Consider the following 11,435-nt stretch of genomic DNA (forward strand, 5'->3'; position numbering starts at 1 on the left):
TTGGAATAAACAGGTACCTTCATTTTTTCCAGCAACATCAAAATTCAAAGGAATCAATTATTCTTTGGTCTTTATTATTCATTATTTAGCTTTTTGCATATAAACGAAGCAAGTAAAAATGACATGGCTAAATTTCAAAGTGACATCTTTGCTTTTATAAAACAAACAAACAAACTTTAAAGAAGTTGTTTGCAGTAGATTTACCCAACAAATGAATAATGTTCTATTCCAAGAATTTGTGGTTAAGTTAGCATCTTAAACCAATAAAAGTACTTAGCCACATAAACAAAATAAAAATGTCACTTAGTGATTTCATAAATTAAAGAAAGGATAGATTGAAATTCAATTTTCCATTTAGTACAAAAACAGAAACTCAAAAGGAATTTAGAATGGAACTACCTAAATTTGATTCCATGAGTTAGTAATAAGTATACATATATTAATTAAAAGCCATTCTTTAATGACAAAATGCTCAAAATTACCCTATCTCTCACTCAATATTCACGATGAATCAAGAATGTTAACGTTCACCAGTGAGTATATTCTAGCGTTGACTAGATGTTCAGAGAGAAGGAAGTGAGAATATAGCAAAATGGGTCACAAGGCAGAGACTCAGGAGTATATGAACTCTAAAAGCAGAAGGAACTACACAGAAGTGGGGTCAGAGATTGAATTGTATCCCTACATTTTGTTACGGACGTAGCTGGGGACAGCTGAAGCCTCAGGAGTGTGGTTTACACAGGGTCATTGGGACCACACAGTTACAAGGATTAAAATATGGGCAAAGGGGAGTCGGAAAGTAATACTTAGAGAAGGTATAGATGGGAAAACCATGATTTGTGACATTATAAAAGGAGACAACACCAGCTTCATAGTCTAGGAAAACCCCAACTCGGTGAGGTGGCGTGGTCATGAGGAGGAGCAGGGTAGTGGCCGAGTCTTCATAGGCTCTGTATTCATGCTTATGCTTTAAGCCAATCACCCAGTATCCACTTTGAGGTCGATAGCTGGCGCGGCCATTCAGAGGGTTGGTGTATGGGTGGGAAGAGGGGACGGTAGGTTCCACTGAACGACTGCATACACCCAGGATCCAGTCCGTCTTGTCTTTCACATCTACTTCCCAGTAATGTCTCCCAGAGGAGAAGTGCTGGGAGCCCAGGACACCACAGTCATAATGCTCTCTCAGGTAGGAAGGCCCAGGCAGATTTGTACCCACAAATCTCACCTGCCTTCGGTTTTTAGACAGAAGAAGATTTAAATTAGCCGTCTGCGGATTCAGAGTCACATCCACTGTGGGGAAAAGTACACCATGAGCAGAGGTGAATGGGTACGCATGTTACAGCATCATGAGACAGGAACATGGGAAGTGACTGCAAACAATTATTTCTCTGTAAGAGTATCAGGGCGAGAGTTTTAACATCTCATGTCTTGAGTGTGGGGGGCCTTGTTTGGGGCGGGGCATGTGAAAGGGGATCAGAGCATGTAAGCTCCAAGAGGCTTTGGTTTTGACTTACCCCAGAAGTTCTGGACACCTGTCAGATCTGTAAGATTGAAAAAAGCCAAAGTGGGTAAACCCCAAGGTCTTAAGACTAATAACACTGCTCAGTAGAGGAGGGGGCCCGGGAAATCTATGGGATGTGAATCACCCCTTCAGCACACTACCAAGGCTCCCTCTTCTCTACTCTTCTCGGTGAAACCAATGACACTCCCTGACCAATTTATTTCTGACAACTACAGCAACCCCACATCCAAAGTTCCTTCCAACTCTCCTCACCTCTGAACATCCGCAGCATCTTTTTCAGATCTGGGGCTCGAAACGTACTTCTCGGCTTGGTAGGAAGGACTTTTGGTTTCTTCAAGGTCCAAAATTCACTCCTGTGGACAACAAACCTTGTGAACCTCCAACCTTGGGCCCCTCCAGCACCCCTCCCTCACCACCCAAGCCGACTGGGGAACCCCTGGAACCACACCACCGACAACTGAAACGAGCTGCTCACCATCTGTGTGAACGTTGCTAAGACTTCTCAAACCACCGTCTATAGCCCTATGTAAATATAATGAGTTTCTCTTCTAGCGCCACATTCTAAAGATAGCATGGCATTAACTAATGGCCGAGGAAACCTTTGTGATTTCTCAAAAACAAAGTGATAGATGTACAATTCTGGTGCTGGTCTAAATTCAAATTTTCAGAGTCCAACATTACTGGCTTGAAACACCTGAGCGGACAGGCAGAAGCTCAAGAACTGGGAACTCCAACTTTGGGCCTTCCAACTGAAGGACACCCCGCTGAAGGGTCTGTGAGGTTTGGGTCCAGGGACTCCAAGCAGCTATGAGGTATGGTCTTCAGAAGAGAATCTTGGGATTCACTCTCTCTCAAAATATGACATTAACTGGAGAAAGGAGATGCCTTTCCCTCCTTGCTGAGAATGAAAATTTAGATGGGACAAGCAGGCTGTGGATTTAATGCAAAAAGTAGAAGATCCATATACTGGAGAAGCTAGAGAACCCACCTTGCTTTAATGAGGCTCTGTAGCAGCGGTTCTCAACCTTCCTAATGCTGCGACCCTTTCATACAGTTCCGCATGTTGTGGTGACCCTCCAACCATAACATTACCTTTGTTGCTGCTTCATAACTGCAATTTTGCTACTCTTACAAATCGGGCGACCCCTGTGAAAGGGTCGTTCGCCCCCCAAATGGGTCACAACCCACTGGTTGAGAACCGCTGCTCTAGAGCATGTCGCGGAGAACAAATGTTTGCTCCAAAGACAAAGCCTCTCCTGAGAAAAGGGGAAATGTGAGGGGGACGAGAGGGTGAGGCTCAGACTGGTCAAAAGCCAGAAATAAAGGCAAGTTTAAGGCAGTTGCTCTAAAGTTGGTTCTCCAAACTTAATAAACAATTCAGACAGGAATCTGTCTATGATAAAATACACAGGTACAGACAATCTGTGTCTTCTGAGGTAACAATGCACGATTAGAATCAGAGCAGGAAGCTACTATTATAAAGGCTTATGGACAAGGACTCATGTGACAGGACTTGGGAAATCACTAAGAAACTCCTTATTCTTATATAGAACTATTGTCCTCTCACAGGGAGGAGACGAGCCAGTCAGGGTGTAGGGTAGCAATGATGAAACATACTAGACCAGAGGATGTACACTGGTACAGATAGGAACTGGAAACACAGGGAATCCAGGATGATGATCCCTTCAGGACCAGTGGTGAGAGTGGCGATACCAGGAGGTGGAGGGAGGGTAGGGTTGAAAGGGGGAATAGATTACAGGGATCTACGTATAACCTCGACAATAGAAAAGTGGGTGAAGGCAGATGTCGGACAGAGTAAGATATGACAAAATAATGATTTATAAATTATCAAGTGTTCATGAGGAAGGGAAGAGCAGGGAGGGAGGACGAAAAATGAGGAGCTAATGTCAAGGGCTTAGGTGGAGAGCAAATGTTCTGAGAATGATGAGGGCAATGAATGTACAAAGGTGATTTACACAATTGATGTATGCATGGATTGTGATAAGAGTTGTATGAGCCTCCAATAAAATGATTAAAAATAAAATTTAAATTAAAGAACTATTGTTCTCAATTCATGACTCTCAACACCCAAATTCTCCTTCCACAGAAGTCCAAATTTTGAAACCCTAAAATTCTTACAATGAGTACGCCCCCCCAAAGTCCCAAATCATACCCCAATAAATTTTCTTTTTCTTTTCCCCCTGATCATAAAATAAAGTCTATGTGTGTGGGAATCTCTGGAAAATACAAGGGAACCAACTCCACTCTATACATACCTTTGTATGACATCATTTACGTCCTAGGAAAGAAAGAGACAGGTTAAGTTGAGAATAGACTTTTCCCCTCTAATGAAGCCGCACCCATGTTCCTCACCCCATTTGCACCACACTTCATGAGATGATGAGACTAAAAAGGGCCTCTGTGGAAGGCATCACAGTAGTGTTAAGAGCTCATGTGGGACATCAGGCAAAAACTCCATTCATTCACTATTCTTATATATTTCTACATCTCCATATGCGCACATGTATACATGGTTATCATGTTACATATTATAAAATCTACTATTTGTTAGATAGAGTGCCCAGACCTGGAGAATCTGAGGTCACTAAGTCATATCTGCACCTGAGATGTTCACCTTCTGGGCATCAGGGATGCAAGTCATGGTTGAGCACAGTGGAGTAGGTTTTGACTCACAGAGACCCTACAGGGCACAGCACACTTGCAGCATAGTTTCTGCAAGCGGAATGCTAGGTCTTTTTCCGTGGGAAGCTGCCACAGGTTTCAACCACTGAGCCACAGCAACTCCTCAGGATACAAGCTAAGGGGCCTGAGATAGTTAGTTTATTGTGTCAGCCTGGCCAATAAACACATGTGGGATTAATTGAAGGGCGGAGAGATAAGTGGCTCAGCGAGCCTTGCCTTTCCTGTCTCTCGCTCTTTGATCATTGGACTAGTGTGTGGCTACCTTGTTTGTTCTGTGCCTCAATTTGCAAGCTATACTATCTGTGGGATACCTAACCTGTGAACTGTGTCGCTGTAATTTGAGATTCCGTTAAGACCTGCTTCACCACACAATTGGAATTTACATCTCTTGAGCTGGGGACTGACAGTTGGTGACCTGCCTTGCTGTTTGCTGCCTGTGCTGGGATAGCCTAGCTCTCTCTACAGAGGACTACCTGGCGGTCCTCAAGATCTTGAAGGACTGCCAGTGTCTCACAAAACTGCCTTTGAATTGTACTGAGCCATTTGTATTGCTTTATAATTTAACTGTTTATTTCTTGTAAGCACCATCCTAAAGATGACCATATATTCACCATGAGACCATCTGTGACCAAACCCATCCATTTGCAACTTGCAACTTCTTTAAGTCTCCTGATGGTTAAGGGTAGAACTGCCTGATTCCTGCTCAGAGCTTCAGTGATCCGTAGCCCATATTTGAGCTCTATGATACAATTTTCTCCATATTGACGACATACATGGATAAATAAAAGTATTGCCACTGCAGAGCCTCTTCACATGTTTCAGGGCTTGTACTACATGACACATTGCTCTACCGCCAGGTAAACCTGTCTCTGTGATTAGTAAATAGTTGTAATGGATGTTGCGTCAATAACATACTAGCTTTAGTCTCGGTACTTTCATCAAATCAAATCAAAATGAAAAGAAACCAGCAAGTGCAGTTAAATTGTTTAATTCAAGTAAAAGAGCTCAACTTTGAAGGTTATAGGAATTTTTGTTTTGAGAATCCCCAAGGGTAATTCTGATTAGTTTTCTCAAAGGACATAGGAGGATCACAGAGGCTTCTTATGCAGAAGCTTTAAGAAAACTCAAAACTCCAGGGAGTCTGGGGAAAGGAAGAGGCTTTTCCCATTGTGGCAGTGCGCATGCTCAATCATCCAGGGTGGCAAAGGCTGTCCTTGGAGAATCTTAATCGTTAACATCACCCACTAACCTCCAGCCCTGACTTTGCCCTTTCAGTCTTTTTGTACTTCTTCAAACCTAAAGAACTTCTCAGAGGATTATGATGAAAGTCCCCCAAAGATACTACAACTGCCATTTGGCCATCTGGTGTGGGGTGGGGAGAGGACAACAGTCAGAGATGAAAAGGACCTGTATAAATACATGAGCTGAAAGAGAGGATACATCAAGAAACACTAGCTTTACATTTTGATATTTTTGTTTAAAAACATTTCCTTTGTAGCAATACATTTTTTTCATACCTTCTTATTTGGTTGCGTTAGACAGGAAAACTCAAATTGAATTGGGCAGGGAAAGCAGTAGGCATGCGGATCTGTTAACTTGACCAACAGGATATCCAGGATTATATCCAACTTAAGGCATGGCTATACTTAAGGCAGCTTCCACTTCATGGTTTACTTAGGTTCTGGCGATATCATTCTGAGTTCATGTCGCAAAATAAAGCCTTAGGCTCACTCGAACCAAACCAAACTAACTCATTCCCATTAGTTCAATGCCAACTCATAGCCATCCTCCAAGACAGGGTAGAACTGCCCCTTGCGGAGTTTCGGAGGCTGTAACTCTTTACTGGAATAGAAAGCCCTATCGTTCTCCTGGGAGAGTGGCTCGTGGTTTCCAACTGCTGGCCTTGCAGTTAGCAACCCAATATGTAACCGATTATTATTAAATATTAAGGATCAGTAATGTCACTTACACAGATATGGAAAGGAAAAGGAAGAATGTCAGTGATTGGAAGTTCTGAAGAGATTGGAGAAAGCCCCAATGCTGCAGTTGTCATTGGCGTGGTGGAAGAGAGCGGACAGTGCAGGATATGAAAATAATAATGATTTATCAAGGGGTCATGAGGGTGGGGAGGAGGGAGGGAAAAGGAGGCACCGATACTAAGAGCTCAATAAATATACGTCTAGAAAATAATGATGGCATCATATGTACAAATATGCTTGATACAATTGATGTATGGACTGTTATAAGCGCTGTAAGAGCCCTATAAAGTGATCTTTTAATAAAAATTCCAAAAAGACAAATCAAACCATAAAAAAAAGAACAGTGTCTTGCCAATGGGATTGAACAACAGAATTGTCTGTGAATGGATATATTGGAATGTGTAAGATATGTCAATAAAACTACTGTTTAAAAAACCACTTGCAACTGAATCCTAAAAAAAACCCCAACAATAATAAAATAGCCATTGGACGGTCATAAGAGCATGAGAATCTACAAAGATGCCTAGAGTGGTGACATAAACTGCATCTAAGAAGTAATTTTTATAGTTTGAGGACAGTTTATAGTTTGTGAAGAAGCAAAGAGAAAGCTCTTGGGTAAGTAAACTGTGAAAATGAACATCAAGAATAAAACTTTCTTCCTCGAAAAGCTCCAAGAGGGGGACATTAATGACTCCACACCTCTAATGCTAAGGCCCAAGAACAAGTAACTGACAAAGGAACTGCTATGGAGTCTGTTTCAACTCACAGCAACCAGTGAGGCTGATGAATCCTTTGCAATGTAGAGAAGGAGGCCTTACGAAGAAATCAGTTCTCTGGTCCCAAATGTCAATGGGAAACTCTGTTCAGGAATATCATCTGATATGGCAGATCTCTAAGGTCTCAAACACACTTTTGGATCATCTTACAAGTGCAAAGACTTTTAAGTAATTATCTCATGCTCTGCCCCATTACTTCTACTTCATTTGATAAGGAAAAGGAACTGCAGGGACAAAGCAACCTCTTTCTTGTCCCCAGAGGATGGCAGTCATTAGAAGGCAAGGCAAGCTTGCTCTCTCTTCCTATACTCCTGGAATGGAAGGTCCATTCATCATTCTTACCTGTAGCAGCTCCATTGCTGATCCCTGACATCGTCGCTCCAGCTCTGCAATGAGGTCAGTCAGAGACTGGCTCTGCTGGACTAGCTCATCCTCAGTCTCCTCGATGATACTCAGGCCCTTCCTCTCTTCTTCCTCCAGCTTTTTGAGTTCCCACTGCTCCTCTTTGTCTAGTATGCTTCTCAGCTGATTAAACTGTCTCTGGATCCTGTGTATCTCAGTCTCCATCTGACTCTTCAAGAACAAGGAAGAGAGAGACAATCACTGCCTACCCAGAAGCTTCAAACGATCACAGGCTGGAATCTGAAATGAACGCTCGCCTCTGCCCAGGCTTCCTGCCCTAGGTGATTGTTTCTGAAAGCGTAGGAGCACGTTGGCGGTGTGTGCCCATCATCAGAAAGGCTGTAAGCTCTTCTAGACCAACATTCGGGATCAGGGCTTTCACCTTGCGCTCCCACGCCCTGTCCAGATGACTGTCCCGAGGTCCCCACTTGCACGAGCCCCCACTTGCCTTCCAGCGGGTCTTCTTTTCTTTAGTAACAGCCGTTAGCTTCTCAGCTTCCTGCTGCTCTTTCTTTAGCTTCTTCACATGCTCCTGGAACAGCTCCTAGAATGAACACATTAGGCCAAGCAGAGACAAGCTACATGTTATCTCAGTGCCTAGACATGAAATGAGCGAGGTAGAGATTGTGCTGACCTCAGAAGATGGCTGTCTGTCCTGGGATGAAAAACTGAGGTCATCTGTCTGAAAGTCGTTTATGCTCATTGCCAAAGTATCATCCACACGGAATCTACCTTGTCCTCTTCTTTCTAACCCCCACATCCCCTTCTGCTCACAAAACCCAGCAGAACTCATCTGGAGCTACTCTTACGAAGGTCTCTATTCAGGGTCAGAAAGGCCCTTCCTAGATTCACCCTCTAGGTAAAGGGGAAGTACACAGAAATCAGATTAGAGCAGGACGAGAAGTCGAAGCAGCGAAGCTTCCACTCTTTCCTGGCTTCCTCAGCCGTACCCGCTTACCTTGTACTCCTGGGCAAGCTCCTCCACGAGGAAGGTGTGGTGGCCGCGGTGCTCCACCAACCGCTCGCAAAGCCAGCAAATGATCTTCCCATCCTCCTTACAGAAGAGCTGCAGCCTCTCCCCATGCTGAGCACACCGAGTTGCCTTGGGCTGCTGTTCGGGGCCGGACACTGCCTTCCGGAGCCTCTCTACTATGTTGGCCAGGTGCCGATTGGGTCGGAGGTTCCGAGGGTGGTAGCCGGATCGGCACACAGGACAGCTGTTTCCTTCTTCTGGGATGACCTCTGATGGCTTGCTGTTCCCTTCGATACAGACTCGGCAGAAGCTATGGCCACAGTCTAGGCTCATGGGTTCTGTAAGGAGCTCCAAGCAGATAGGGCAGGTCACTTCACCTCGTATGTCCACGAGCACTGTGGAAGCCATTGCCGCTCCTCTCTCTCCCCGCACCTGTCCCCCGACTTCAGAGGTGCTTCCTGCGGACAGAATCCTGGGTCGAAGGACAGCGAGGAAAGAAGCAAGGTCAGGAGAAATGGAAACATGGCATGTGCTGACTGTCCAAGAGAAAGAAATCAGGCACCTGGAGCAATAAGGACTTCTCATTATAATTTTAAATGCTTTAGTTCATATTAGATACCAAGTTCCACCCTTATCAGAGCACCCACTGGAGGGAGGAAGGAGGAGCCCTCTCAGCATAATTACATGTTGAACTGACTGCAAGGTCGGCAGTTTGAAACCACCAGCTGCTCAGAACCACTGGACACTCCACAGTAGAAAGAGGAGTTACAGTCTTGAACAACTCAAAGCCAGTGAGTTAGTAGTTCAGGGATGTTCAACTCTGTACCCTTCCTGTGTTTCTCTGACAGCAGTTCCGAGACCTGCAAAAGCACCATTGGACACTAGATGGCAGGACTAAGTTCAGGTTCAGCTCGCTAGATTTGCCTGCTGCAGTTCCAGGAATCTTTAAATTTAGATAATTATCTGTGGATCCTGCCTTTCTCAGGAAAGCCTTTCCTCTGACAGGTATTGCTACTGGCAGGGAATTTGATATGTGTCACCTTAACACACCATCAAGTATGAGGTAAATGGGTCCAAATTACAAGGCCTGCTGTCATAAATCCACATGTAACTTTTGATTCCCCAAAGCCTGCCTATTGTTCACCTGCCGAATAATGATTAACACATATTTTGTATATGATACACTGCATCCACATAAAAGCCCCATTTTCATTATGAGACAAAAAGATATTCTGCAAAAAGTACATGGATTTTGCACCCACTAGTGTCACTACAATGCTGGCTGCACAAGTTTCCTAGACTGGATTACTTTATCTGGTACGCCAGGCAACTAAACCGCAGCTGCTAATCTCAAATGTACGGTCCAGATCAAGCAATTCAACGTTTTCCGGTAATGTCATGACTTTCTGCTTCTTGGAAACACTTCCAGCAGTATTTGAGGCAGTTTGAATGGGTGCCGTGGTGTTCCTCAGGGTCTACGGTGTTGTCCCAAATGCAATGAAACATGTGGGACCCAAGAAGATCAGTTTCCACTGCCATGTCATTTATTGGAGCCGGACGGCTAATACAGAGCTACTTAGCATCACATGGCACTTAAAAAACATAATCTATTGTGTGAAGTGGATCCACTCAGTTCAAATCGATGTCGTTCAAGGGTCAGCTGTACTTACTGAAAGCTCAACCTACACAGGGAAATCATATCTTGCAAGTAAAATGCTCCTAACCAAACTCCCTGCCAATGGGGCAATGCGACTCATCGTGACTTCATAAGACCAGGTAGAATGACCCGTCTGAAGGAAATCTTGACTGATGGGTTCTGAACCTGTCAGAGCTCTGGCTTTCCAGGTTATGGCTAAGAAATGTCTATTTGAGGCCCAATGAGTTCAGCTCATAAAACCCTTCCCACTTCTGTGACTATCTTTGCCCAAAGTTCAGTAAGTCTTTCTCCCTCCCTGAATTTGTCCCATTGTCTCCTCTACTTTCCTTGATCCTTGGATAAAGCATAAAGTGTTCTCCACCTTTCCTTCATCAAGAGTCATCTGGAGGAAAGGTCAGCAGAGTCCCTACACTGTGGTAATCTGTATGTAACAGAACCATGTAGATCAATACGTCTCATCCCAACAGATTAACAGGAGTTTCACTGCTGAGAGTAGGATATAAATCTGACGTCCTACATATATTAGCACTGGCTCTGAACGAGGCAGAATTGGTCCCTCATTTACCTGGGTGGTGTCTCTCCTTGACTGTTAAAAGAGGAGCCACAGTGAACCAAGTCCTCAGAGCCCTGTCACGGTGACAGTAATGAAGGTGCGGCAGGGATATGCAAATGAACATTTGTCCTTAAATTTCAGCAATCCCGTTTAAATCCTCAGGTCTCTTAGAATAATAATAAATTAGCGCATTCCTAGGCAGGACTCCCTCAGGCTGTCCTGTCCCCTCACAGGAACTTCCTTAGGGCCTCTGCTTTGCAATGGTTCTAACTGTGAAGCCATCAACATCTCCAACCTCTCCCTAGTTCTTAATTTAACTTCCCCATTCCTTTCTTCAACCAGAGCTAATTTATAGGCTACCACAGTAGAGTTACAGTCTCAGAAACTCAGAGTCGCTATGAGTCGGCATGGACCAGACATCAGTGAGTTTTATAGCCACATTCTGAAGGAATTAAAAATTTCCATGTTCGATTCACTGATGCTGCTAATTCAGGCAATCAAACCCAGTGCCATCAAGTCGATGCTAATGCATAGCAACTCACAGGACAGGGCACAACTGCCCCTGCATGTTTCTGAGACCTGTAACTGTTTACTGGGTAGAAAGCCTCCTCTTTTCTCTCAATTCAGGCAACAGCCCTCTCAAGAAACAGAATTAAGTACAGGTCTAGGCTCCTTTGTGATTGCTTTTAAGCCTGAAAGTTCAAATTCGGAGTAATGATGCATCAAGGCATATAGATCCTCTTGGAAATGCTGAAATCGGTTCTTTCACTGATTTCTGAACCTCGTTCCTAAACACCTTTCCTATAGTACCAGTCTTTGGGACCAGACTTTCTGGGTCCTTCCATTTGGCTGTAGCCATCCATATAGCTG

General features: G+C 44.1%; 1 protein-coding gene across 1 annotated transcript; it reads right to left on the reverse strand.

Annotated features, from left to right (window-relative positions):
- Window positions 1-721: 721 nt before the first annotated feature.
- LOC142446789 (tripartite motif-containing protein 6-like) lies at window positions 722-8,763 on the reverse strand. Its single transcript, XM_075548529.1, has 7 exons — window positions 8,341-8,763; window positions 7,831-7,926; window positions 7,323-7,553; window positions 3,799-3,821; window positions 1,775-1,875; window positions 1,515-1,541; window positions 722-1,290 (listed from the first exon to the last, which is right to left on the reverse strand). Exons 1-7 carry the CDS (start codon window positions 8,761-8,763, stop codon window positions 722-724), a joined length of 1,470 nt encoding a protein of 489 aa, XP_075404644.1.
- Between the last annotated feature and the right edge of the window lie 2,672 nt (window positions 8,764-11,435).

This window comes from Tenrec ecaudatus, chromosome 4 (genome assembly GCF_050624435.1).
Source record: "Tenrec ecaudatus isolate mTenEca1 chromosome 4, mTenEca1.hap1, whole genome shotgun sequence".
In the NCBI taxonomy this organism is placed as follows: domain Eukaryota; kingdom Metazoa; phylum Chordata; class Mammalia; order Afrosoricida; family Tenrecidae; genus Tenrec; species Tenrec ecaudatus.